This window comes from Rutilus rutilus, assembly GCF_951802725.1.
Source record: "Rutilus rutilus genome assembly, chromosome: 23".
NCBI classification, from domain to species: Eukaryota; Metazoa; Chordata; class Actinopteri; order Cypriniformes; family Leuciscidae; genus Rutilus; species Rutilus rutilus.
In genome coordinates this window covers 13,757,985-13,771,360 of record NC_140233.1, presented here as the reverse complement: position 1 = coordinate 13,771,360, position 13,376 = coordinate 13,757,985, and the positions used below count along the sequence as shown (strand labels likewise).

Here is a 13,376-nt window from a genome sequence, read left to right as displayed (position 1 = left end):
TAGCGCTTTCATATGTACTACTGTACACCCAAAGCGCTTTACAATCATATCAGGGGATCTCTCCTCAACCACCACCAGTGTGCAGCATCCACTTGGGCCTCTTGGGCCACTTTGGGCCTCTTAGTACCAATTAAGCATGGTTTAAACGTCACAGCCTGAGTATTGTTGCTGACCATGTCCATCCCTCTATAACCACGGTATACCTACCATCTTCTGATGGATATTTCCAGCAAGATAACGCACGTTTGACAAAGCTCAAATCATCTCAAACTGGTTTCTTGAACATGGACAATGAGTTCACTAAATGACTGTCACCAGAGCTCAATCTGAATGTCAGTAACCAAACAGTTGATGGGCCCCATTGACTTCCATAGTAGTTATTTATTTTTCATACTATGGTAGTCAGCAGAAGAAAGAAATGAATAAAATTTCGAAAAACAACTTGAGGGTGAGGAAATTATAACAGAATTTTAATTTGTGGGTGAACTATCCCTTTAAGAGTCTCAGGAGGAAGCTGTGGCTGAGTGTTAAGGAGGAGGGTCAACATGGTCAAAGCTACAGTGATAGAATATAAAGTGTGGTTTTTAATGTTGATAGCTACTTTATGTAAGAAGATGACCAGATTACTATTTTTAGCTGCTCTGTTTGTGGCTGTTTTTGCCAAAAAGACTTTCGAGAGGTGAGTCACTTAGGGGCATATAATAAAAATTAAAATAACGCCACATTTCATGTCTAACAACATAATTAAACATATTGTGTTGATGATGTCAGAGACCAGGTTCTTCGGATCACCGCACAAGATGAGGCACAAATCTCTCTCCTGAAGGAACTTTCTGAACAGGGGCATCTTGGGGTTAGTCTCACATCAAGACCAGAGATTTACTTTTTTTGTTGTTTTTTTCATATGCATTTGGTATTTAAACTAGGAAACTGTGAACATCAGATTTCCTTGTTTCCTTCTGTGTTCAGCTGGACTTCTGGATGGAGCCCGTTCATGAGTCCCTGCCTGTGGATGTGCGTGTTCCCTTTCACAGCCTCCAGGCTGTCAGGGCGTTCCTGGCATACAATCAGATCCAGTATAATGTCATGATTACGGATGTCCAGGTGGGAATATAAAAAAAAAAAAAAAAAAAATTTACTTACTTTAACTAAATAACCTTTTTGATTATGATTTTAAGATATTTTAGACGATAAACAATAATACAACACCAATTCATTGGTTACACCAGGGGTTCCCAAATAATTATTTTGAGTAAACTTAAAATATTTTATAATAAAGTACCAGGCCTGCTGTGAGATATTAAGTTGATATTTTAATACTTTAGCAACAACACATTCACAAATAAACAAAATATTTTTTTCTTAAAGTTTGATTGTTTTTATTTAAACATTATTTTAATTTTACATTTTTATTTATTATTAGCTTATCACCAATTGAACCCCCTGCATTTCCCTCACAAACTCCAGATTGGGAAACCCTAGGTTTCTCCACAATAAATCTTTTGTCATATTAATTTTTTCTTTCTTGTTGACACTATTCTTCTCGCACCATAAGGATTTGCTGGAAGATGAAGAGCGTGAGATGGTGAAATATAATGCCTTTCCGAGAAGTACCGATGACTTTGTCTACTCCTCCTACCATGACCTGAACTCTGTGAGTGTGTTTCAATGTGTTTATGTTTTTCAGAATTTCATTACCTGTTGTATCTTTCAAACAATTTTACACACAAAATCTACAATCATTTGATCTTCACCATGCTGTTTGCAGATTTACTCTTTCATGGACATGCTCGTGGCAGAAAACAGTAATCTGGTCAGCAAAATTGTGATTGGTCAGAGCTATGAGAAACGCCCCTTGAACGTCCTGAAGGTATGCCATGATAAATAATTATATATGTGAAGTGTTAAGTGTAATGCATTACTAATTATATATAATACATAATAAAACGTAATTGTTTGGCAAAAAACCTGGAAATTATTTGTCGTTTTAATCCTATTGTTTACTATATTTATTTGCTTGGTCAGTGTCGTTGCGGGTTTTGATTCTTATGCTGTTGTAGACTGTACTGTTGTTGTAGGACCTTTGAAATAACAGTCTGACTCTGTTACTGTTGAGGAAGTTACACGTGGCTTAATGTGTTGAGCGCACCGGCTCTGGGGCCAGGGTGAGGCCCCACACAAACAGCAACCAGAATACGCAAAGAAGATCGAGAGAGAGAGGGACTGTGTGGGTGCTTTTTAACCTCTGAGGGAGGTCATTCCTCTGGGGGCCAGTGTGCCAATAGGAACTTAAACCTTTGGAGGAAAAGATTACGACCCTTTGTCTTTAAGCATGTTCTTTATAACTGGATTAGCAGTTTGTGTCCCTTCATACTCTGAATTAATCTAACAACAATACAATGCATGCTATGAAGAAATGTACACCAATGTGTAGGGCATTACATAAGGATTATTTTGATAGGAAGCATAGTATAGCTGAGGATACATTTAGTGGTTCTATCATAAAGCATGCATAAAACTAGCCTGGCTAATGTCAGACCTCTTCTCATTGAGACGTGGTCTGGGAACCACATGTTCATTTTCTCGTATTTGAGGCGTGGTTTACGAATGCCCAGAGCCGTTTATTGGGCCCTACGAATGTCTATCAAATGCGCCTGTACGTAGCCCATAGCCAATCGTTTCAATTATACCAGATGACGTATGTAGAGCAGCAGAAATTCGACGAGGAAGAAGACGAAATAAACTTGTGTTCTAAACTACTTACACAGCAATATCCCCAGAGTTAAATTAACTCTGTTCAGAGAACATTTGGTCCCTCTCTACAGAGAGTTAAAATAACTCTGAATCAGAGTTAAAGTTAATGAGATACTTAAGTGATTAATTAAGTAATGATTGGGCATTGATGATGAACACCTGCTGTCAACAAGCAGAATCACTGAATGAAAGAGATTCAATAAGAACAGAGAAAAAGAGAAACACAAGAAGATGAAATCAAATGAAGACAAAATACATTAAATCTGTGAAGATCTCAGCAGAGGAGGATTAAACAACTCCACAAACAGCATTACCAGCTTCACTTATTACTAACCAGATTGACTTAATTGGTGCCATACGTCTACAGAAGGTTTTTTTTGAGAATTAACAGGTTTAGATGTTGACGATTTATTGAAAATCTTTGTTCACCATTATGTCGATAAGTGTTTTTGAAAAGATAAAGATTTTGAAAATCTCCAAAAGAGATTTTGAGTCTCATACTTTTCCAAATGTATATTTAAATACAGTTTGTCATATGTGTAATATAATCACACTTTTCTCCATTGTGATCATGTCTTTTCACGCAGTTCAGCACTGGAGCGAACCGTCCAGGTATCTGGATCGACACTGGCATCCACTCCAGAGAATGGGTCACCCAGGCCAGCGGAATCTGGTTTGCCAAGAAGGTAAAGCTATTTATTCTTGAGTTAGCAAATACAAAGATGCTTGATTCATTGGTGGAACAGGAATTGACTTAAGCACATATACCCGTGTGTTTTGAAGATTGTGACCGACTACAGACGTGACCCCATCCTCACCAACATCCTTAAAAAATATGATATCTTCTTGGAGATCGTCACCAACCCTGATGGTTTCGCCTACACCCACAGCAGTGTGAGTTTTAGAGCCTGATGCCTGGAAGACTTCAAATGCACATTCAATTCAGAACTATAAATAAATCCCAACTGACTGCTTTTCAATTGCGAATCTGTTTGTTTAAGGACCGCATGTGGCGTAAAACCAGAAAGCCGGACCCTGGCTCCAGCTGTGTTGGAGTTGATCCCAACAGAAACTGGGACGCTGGCTTTGGAGGTGAGATGCTTTCATCATTGAAGTTGTACTTTAAGGCCCATGTCTTGGGGCAGGTGGGGGGGTCTGCCTGCCTTCTTTAATTTGATTGGCCATCTCGATTATTTTGACATTGATGGGTGCTGGTAGACCACTGAAGCAGACCAACCTTAAAATATACCTTGGTTACACTTTGTCAATAGTCCACTTTAGACATTCTACTAACTATAAGTAACTTTGCAACTACATGTCAGCTAACTCGCCTTAGAGCATACGTAGACTGTTAGGTTAGGGTTAGTAGAATAAGTTGACATATATTTGCAAAATTACTTATAGTCATTAGAATGTCTGTTGGGGGACCAACAAAATAAAGTTTTAGCAGATATTAAGCAGACAGTCTACTAATACTCTAATGACTGGTATGTAGTTGGCTCCAAAGTTATATTTACTTATAGTTAGTAGAATTTCTCAAGTGTACAACAGAAATAAAGTGTTACTTGTAACTTTTAAGGGGCTCTAAAGATTTATACTATGTAATACTTTCTTGTAATTGTCTGTTTTTCATCTATAGGTCCTGGATCCAGCAGTAACCCATGCACTGAGAATTACCGTGGACCCAGTGCTCATTCTGAGCCAGAGGTCAAGGCCATTGTGGACTTTGTGAAATCTCACGGCAACCTCAAGGCCTTTGTGTCCATCCACAGCTATTTCCAGATGCTCATGTATCCATACGGATACAAGAGCACTCCTGCCAAGGACCGGGCTGAACTGGTATGCATGTGGAAACATACTGTTCTAGATTTATTTTTAAACATTTAAAATTTATTCTGTATTGTCTCTTCAGCATAAGCTTGCCAGGAAGGCCGTTACTAAGCTGTGGTCATTGTATAACACTTACTACAGATATGGAAGCATCATTACCACCATCTGTAAGTAATATTAAGTGAATCTTATTAAAGTTTTGCATCACAATTACCCTGCTAGTGCTAACAATCTCTGTTTTGTTCTTAGACCAAGCCAGTGGAGGCACTATTGACTGGACTTACGATCAGGGCATCAAGTACTCCTACACCTTTGAGCTGAGAGACACTGGTCGCTATGGTTTCATCCTGCCAGCCAATCAGATCATCCCGACTGCTGAGGAGACCTGGCTGGCCCTGATGGCCATCATGCAGCACACCAAGAATAATCCATATTAAACATACAACAATATTTCTTTTGTGTCGAAGTGTATAAAAGAGTGTTAATAAAAACAACATAAAGAATCACCATCTTATGGATGTTGCTTTGATATACATTATCAAATTTAAAGAATACGCTGTTCAGCCCTAAAAAGCTTCTGGACACTGATATATCTGTACCATATAATTTATCAGCCGTTATTAGAGATTTTTATGTAATTTATCAGTATTGGTTAATATCGGATATTTAATTGTACGTATGCTGATTTCCTCTTTTTACATTTACATTTAGAGTATATTTGTCATCATCTAAATGCTCTCTTAAAGGTCATCTTTAAAAACACTAACTTTAATGACACTTTTAAATGTAATATTTAGCAAATCTCAAAATGAATATCCATACATTATAATGTTGTGATGCTTAAATCCACTTATTAATGATTAATTTTAGTTTTTAGTGTTTTATTTATTTATACAAAAGAGTATATCATTTTAATAGACCATTTATTGGCCATAATATGGAAAAACTTATTTAATTTATTAATCTTTTGCAGTAAAAGAACTCAAAACTTCCTCCCCAGTCCAGCATTTATATGGCATTATAAGAACGCCATACATTTATTAAACCAAAAGGCAAAAATAATTTGTTTTGAATTCATGCAATATTGTGACATCATCCATACGCATCAACACATGATCGCCCACATTTACATATGATACCTGTTGGGTGAAACCCATTAATCAGAATAATGATATAATGTTTTTATTCCTAAACACTAGAAAAACTAGTCATATAAGAGTAAAATGGGCATCAAGCCTTTCCTGCTGATCTTTAAATTCCTCTAAAGGATCCGAAAGTTTGAAACAGGCGTTTATTTTTAACAGGAGCCCAATCATCAGTACAGCAAATATATGTGGAGTATTTAATCAGACTATTTGAGCAAATATTGGTGGAACTCTTTCCTTCTTTCCTTTCACCTGATAATGTTGAAAGCTAAAGTGATTGTAACTTTTGTTATCTAAATGTTCAAGTTAATTCCTATGTTTTCTATCTTATCAGTTCTAAGAAATATTTTTACCTTTAAAGAATAAGAAGTTAAAGGATACAACTTTAATGGGGTCAGGTTGATTATATTGGAGTCAGATAAATAATTGAATTATTCACTTTATCCTTCAACTGCTGTTTCACTGTAAAAAAATTGTAACACTTCCAAATCAAAAATTTCAATTGACCAATAACATCTAAATTTTTCAATTGGCCCAAGTGAAATTCTAAAATTAAATGTACAGATTTTCACTTGGGCCAATTGAAAAATTTAGATGTTATCGGTCAATTGAAATTTTTGATTTGGGAGTGTTACAAATTTTTTACAGTGTTGTTTTATTATGTTATTGAATGATATTCAATTCACATGCAATTTCTTTAATGCAAGGCTAAGATATAACAACAACAAAAAAGAACACACTTTAACAGGGAAAATGGATATAAAAATTAATTTCAAAACTTTGACACACCTAAACTTTTGCTCTTAATTATTCAGCTTATTCGGTGTTCACCCTGTCAACATTTTAACTGTCCTCGCCACACACACACACACACACACACACACACACACACACACACACACACACACACACACACAAACGTACTGATTTGTTTATAATTTCAAACCCATGATTGATGTTTCCAATGATCACGTCACTCTCATAATTTCTACAAAAACTTACATCAGCAATATTCGCAAAACAACATCAAAATATCACAGAAAACAAATGAGTAGGTTTGCATAAAAGACATACAAATATGCAGATTTTCGTGAAATATGATCTGTAGTGACTATAGACTGAATTTCCAGTTTACCTCCTCATTTGACAGTGAACCATGGACTTGAAAAAAGTACAGCAACTTGGTTTCTTGTCAATAAACCCTGACTTGCTATATTTAGAAACAGGAGAGAAAACAGATGCAATGCTCTCATCCCTTAAACTCCATCAGTGTTTTATAAGGTTGTGAGAACCAAAGCAGCAGGTTTGTCTGAGCCCTGACCCTGTTAGCTCCTCGAACCCAGTCATAATCACCACCATGATAGTAGGCCTATATAAAGGGGTTGCTTACTATGAGAAACTCTACTTCAAGCAGCAAGATGAAGGGGTTACTTGTTCTAACGGCTCTTTTCGTGGCCGTATTTGGCAAAGTGACTTTTGAGGGGTGAGTTCTCTTGTGTCTCCAAGTATCTCCCTTACTTTATGCTGTCAAATTCCCAGTTAATAAATAAATGTGTTATCATATTCTCCTATGATATACTAACAGCTGAAATACAGAGAAACAAACTGTGACTTTATATTTATCTAAAACATGCAAAATACTATATTCATTATTCTGAATACTGAAGCTAATGATATTGCATAAATGTTTCTAAAGAGACCAGGTTCTTCGGATCACTGCAAAAGATGCAGAGCAGATTTCTCTCCTGAAGGAACTCTCTGAACAGGCACTCGGGGTAAGTGTTTGTGAAGCCCATAGATCATTTGATTGTTTCAGGTTTGTTGGGATAACGGTGACTGTACTTAGATTTGAATCCGTGATCAGAATTGTTTGAATAGCATGATCTGCTAAATGATAGTTTAAGTTTATATTAATATATTATAAATTATTATTAATATATAATATTTATTGTATATTATTGTAAATATATTATGGTGCTACTTACACTATCATCATTATTAGGTTTTATTGTTATTAATTTCAATACCATTATATACACTGTAGGCCTATATAAATGCTGTATTAGGGCTGTCAAAATTAACGCGTTTAACGCACCTTTTAACGTAGCATCCATTTTTTCCCGTCATCCTTTGGCTAGCGTTACAATATGATCACGCTCTTATTTATGCAAATGCTTTCAAATTCAGGTTAATAAATAAACGTGATATCAGATTGTAGTGTTATATTGACAGCATTATATATTTGACAGTATTATATAAAGTTTAGCCTATATAATGTTATTGAAATTAATAACGATAAAAGCTACAATAAATCTGATGCAGATCGGAATTTGTTGCACGTGTAAACACAAAAATCCGCATGAGATCCGATTTTTTCGCATCCGATCTGAGCCACTTCCAAATGTGTTTTTAAATCAGATATAGGCTATATCCGACAGCTGGACATTCGATCTACGTCTAAACACGTAGGCCAATAGGCCTATCCGATTCCCCTTTAAATTCCAAGCCACCACAAGGCCAAGGTGACACGTTTTCCCACAAAGATAGCTTTTTAATATTGTAGCCTATAAGAAGCAGATGTGTGTCCTACCTACCTGTATGCGCTCGCTCGCTCGCAGCTTTTTATTGAGGTGGGAAGTTGGGAACTTTAAAAAGGCCATTCAGAACAAGATCTACCATGTGCATAGTAAAGCGATCACCGACAATCATTTTGGGTAGGAATAAATGTAAACACCCATATCGGATACGGTACCAGAGGTGTCTACCGTGAATGTAAACCGGTGGGTCAAAAGATCGGATCTGTGCATTTGTAGAGTTAAGGCAGCCTCTTGACTCGTGTGCACATTCTGCAGAAAAACTGACTGAATTAAAAGTTGTTATATTTTTATAAAGCCTAATACATTTTCAAATTGATTGCTTTCAATTATACTGTAATGTTATAATAATATCGAAAATTGAGAAAAAATCAATTTCATAGAGACATCAGCAGTGTTGGTAGGCCTATTGGTGATACTGGCCTTCTTTCATAAAAAGATGCCATTAAACAAATATTTAAAATATAGGCTACTGTCTTGTCTTATGTTGTTTCTACATTAATTTGGAAATTAAATGTGAAATTATTACAATATAAACATAAATCTTTAATAAAAGTAAATCTTTATTGTTAGGTGCGACTAATCACAATTAATTACAGGAAAATGTGTGAAAATTGCAGTAAAAATGTTTAATCGATTGACAGCACTAGTTTGTGTATATATATATACACATATAACAGTTCTCTCTGGTTCTGGAATCATATTGGCTAAGAGCCTTTTCCAGCCATGCTATATTGTACCAGTATCACAAAGAGAAACTGCTTCACCATTTATATCCGCTTGCAACATTTCTCACAGAGAGTGTCATGGCGGATGAGCAAACCATAATAATTTTACAATTACTACCATTGTTGTGTTAGGGTATGTGGTTTTAAGAGTTTTTTTAAAGTAAGAATATAGTTATTTAGGACTCAAATATGCGACTCATATATGAACGTACATTTGACAATTTGTTTAGACATTTTTGGAGATTGAGCTCCAGACCGCCAGCGCCCGTTCAGCACTCAAGTCAATGTAAACAGTTAAGAAAGAAAACGCATGTGTAACAGTATGATTGGTCAGTGCGCCAGGTCTTAAAGTGACCACAGCCTAATATACCTGCTGCCAAATATCTTTATGGCAGTTTTTCCCCTTGGTATCAATCTTAAAATTGTGGCGAGTGAAAATGGACAAACTTTGGAAAAACACTAGCAACAGTGGAGAGCAAAAAAGTCAATGTCAAAGTTAATGTCAAGCCCTGCTGAAATCCAATATAAATATCAATCATTACTTACAGTTTCTGAAAACGTTCAATGATTGGCCTGTATTTAACTCCCCTGACGTACTCATGTTGAATTCCCAGTAATGGACAAGTTGATGTCACAGTAATGTCTCCAGAATATAAGTGTATCTCAAATGAGAAAAATAGCCAAAGAATAAAGTGGAATGTTGGTCAAATTTATTTGAACACAGTCCTAGTTAAAGAAGCAGATGATGGCGAAGGACAAAGGCAATTACCACCACTTATTGGTAGGTCATATGCTAGCAGATACAATAGGCTATAATTAGTCAAATAATTAACTCCTTTTTTTAAACTTTATAGCATAGTTATGGTTAGTCAGCAATATCACATGAGTAGCAGTGCGATATGGCTTTAAATCAGCATGATGGGATTACTGGGCACTACGGCCGAATCACAACCATGCTGATATACAGCCATATCGCACGGCTATATATATATATATTACTATTATATATAGATTAAAATTATACTCATATTATGTAATATAACGTAGTACCCTATATTTTCCTTTGTGTTCAGCTGGACTTCTGGATGGAGCCCGTTCATGAGTCCCTGCCTGTGGATGTTCGTGTTCCCTTTCACAGCCTCCAGGCTGTCAGGGCGTTCCTGGCATACAATCAGATCCAGTATAATGTCATGATTGAGAATGTTCAGGTGGGACTATTTCAAAGCTGTGGTCGAAAAAAAAAAGAGAAAAAAAAAGAAAAATCCTTACTTATTTGATGGCTTTCTGTAACACAAGGATTTGTTGGATGATGAGGAACGTGAGATGGTGAAATTTCGCGCCTTCCCGAGAAGTACCGATGATTTTGTCTACACCACCTACCATGACCTGAACTCTGTGAGTGGTGCAACTTTAATTAAATAGCTTTACAAGACATTGAACTTTCAATATCAGCCTTTTCAAAGAAACTATGATGTTTTATTGTACTTGAAAATTGTTTGTATCAAATTTGTTTATGACTTAAGTTAAATCTTTTGTGTATAAGCCTACAGAACCTAGCTTTACATACATACATATCCATGCATTTGATCTTCACCATACTATTTGCAGATTTACTCTTTCATGGACATGCTCGTGGCAGAAAACAGTATGGTCAGCAAAATTGTGATTGGTCAGAGCTATGAGAGCCGCCCCTTGAACGTCCTGAAGGTTGGTCAATATTCACAATCAATAACAATCTTATGATATTATGTTTATTTTACTATTAGGAAACTTGACCTATTACGTACAGTATGGCAGGATTTAATAGAGATAGAAATACGTTATTACATCCCAATTTGCTTATATCTATATGCCAGATTACTGTCCCAAATCATATTATGCTGATAATAGTACCTTGGAAAATACCAAATCTGGTGAACTGAGTCCATGAAGTATGCATTGTTCATCATTTATTGGTGAATAGTGCACACAACCTATGATTATGCTATGATTTCATTAAACTAATAATGATTTTTAGTATAACAATTTTAGCTATAGATGCTAATAAGGTGGTATCGAGATGCAATTTTAGTTCACTGCTAGGCTACTTGCTGAAAAATGCATGCTTTACAATTTCCAGTGTGGTGTATAATGTACATTTTTATTAAAGAATTGGGATGCATGCAGCGTAAGTAATATAAATGTCAGGATAAATGAATATTTGTTCATTATGACTAATATCCTGTCACTCAGTTCAGCACTGGAGCGAACCGTCCAGGTCTCTGGATCGACACTGGCATCCACTCCAGAGAATGGGTCACCCAGGCCAGCGGAATCTGGTTTGCCAAGAAGGTAATCTGAAATTCTGAAATACAATCTACGGCAACATAACTGAATCAAAGATTTATATCTGTGTATTTTTTGTTGAGTAGATCGTGACTGACTACGGACGTGACCCCGTCCTCACTGATATCCTTAACAACTATGATATCTTCTTGGAGATCGTCACCAACCCTGATGGTTATGCCTACACCCACAGCAGAGTGAGTTTGATGCCTGGAAGACATTACATGCACATTTGGTTTAACAGAACAATGTTCTCATGAAATTTGCCTTGGTTTGGTTGGTTGGTTGTTTAAGGACCGCATGTGGCGTAAAACCAGAAAGCCCAACCCTGGCTCCAGCTGTGTTGGTGTTGATCCCAACAGAAACTGGGACGCTGGCTTTGGAGGTGAGATGCTTTCATCATTGAAGTTGTACTTTAAGGCCCATGTCTTGGGGCAGGTGGGGGGGTCTGCCTGCCTTCTTTAATTTGATTGGCCATCTCAATTATTTTGACATTGACAGGTGCCGGTAGACCAATGAAGCAGACCAACCTTAAAATATAACTTGGTTACACTTTATTTCGATAGTCCACTTCAGACATTCTACTAACTATAAGTAACTTTGCAACTACATGTCAGCTAACTCTCATTAGACTGTTAAGTTAGTGTTTGTAGAATAAGTTGACATGAATTTGGCTGCAAAGTTACTTAGTTAATATAATGTCTAATGTGTACAACAGAAATAAAGTGTTACTTGTAACTTTTAAGGGGCTGTAAAGATTTAAATAGTGTTGAATATATTCTTGTAATTGTCTGTTTTTCATCTATAGGTGGTGGATCCAGCAGTAACCCATGCACTGAGACTTACCGTGGACCCAGTGCTCATTCTGAGTCAGAAGTCAAGGCCATTGTGGACTTTGTGAAATCTCACGGCAACCTCAAGGCCTTTGTGTCCATCCACAGCTATTCCCAGATGCTCCTGTATCCATACGGATACAAGAGCACTCCTGCCAAGGACCAGGCTGAACTGGTATGCATGTGGAAACACACTATTTTAGATATATTTAACAACATTTAATATGAATTCTGTATTGTCTCTTCAGCATGAGCTCGCCAGAAAGGCCATCTCTGACCTGCAGTCGTTGTATAACACTAGCTACAGATATGGAAGCATCATTACCACCATCTGTAAGTTTAATAAGAGTCACTTAATTTTAGTTTTGCATCACAATTACCCTGCTAACAATCTCTGTTTTGTTCTCAGACCAAGCCAGTGGAGGCACTATTGACTGGACTTACGATCAGGGGATCAAGTACTCCTACACCTTTGAGCTGAGAGACACTGGTCGCTATGGTTTCATCCTGCCAGCCAATCAGATCGTCCCGACTGCTGAGGAGACGTGGCTGGCCCTGATGGCCATCATGGAGCACACCAAGAATAATCCATATTAAACATACAACAATATTTCTTTTATGTGTTGAATAAAAGAGTGTTAATAAAAACTACATAAAAATCACCATCTTATGGATGTTGCTTTGATGTACATTATCAAATATAAATAATACATTGTTCAGCCCTGAAAAGCTTCTGGACACTGATATATCTGTACCATATAATGTATCCGCCGTTATTAGAGATTTTTTTAAATGTATCAGTATTGGTTAATATTGGATTATTGGATTTAATTAATGCTGATTTCCTATATTTTTACATTTAGATTAGCCTATATTTACCATCATGTAAGGCTATCTTAACGTTTTTTAAACTTAAAGTAATTTATTTAGACAAAAGAGTATATAATTTTAATATAGACCATTTATACCAATACATCTCATTACAATTAAAACATTTTTGCAGTAAAAGAGCTCAAAAAACTTCCTCCCCAGTCCAAAAAGAGCACTTATGTGGCAATAAAAGACCGCCATACATTTATTAAGCCAAAAAGCAAAAATAATGTTTTGAATTCACGCAACATTGTGACATCATCCAGATGCATCAAAACATGACCACCCATATTTATA

General features: G+C 36.4%; 1 protein-coding gene across 1 annotated transcript; it reads left to right on the top strand.

Annotated features, from left to right (window-relative positions):
• Window positions 1-535: 535 nt before the first annotated feature.
• On the top strand, window positions 536-12,871 carry LOC311283286 (uncharacterized protein). Its single transcript, XM_084397640.1, has 22 exons — window positions 536-679; window positions 772-853; window positions 970-1,104; window positions 1,556-1,654; window positions 1,769-1,870; window positions 3,342-3,440; window positions 3,538-3,648; window positions 3,756-3,846; window positions 4,394-4,593; window positions 4,667-4,751; window positions 4,834-5,011; window positions 7,126-7,212; window positions 7,426-7,504; window positions 10,125-10,259; window positions 10,348-10,446; window positions 10,660-10,758; window positions 11,284-11,382; window positions 11,463-11,573; window positions 11,671-11,761; window positions 12,185-12,384; window positions 12,458-12,542; window positions 12,619-12,871. The coding sequence occupies exons 1-22, from the start codon at window positions 546-548 to the stop codon at window positions 12,804-12,806; spliced, it is 2,589 nt and encodes an 862-aa protein (XP_084253766.1). The 5' UTR covers window positions 536-545; the 3' UTR covers window positions 12,807-12,871.
• Window positions 12,872-13,376: the final 505 nt, after the last annotated feature.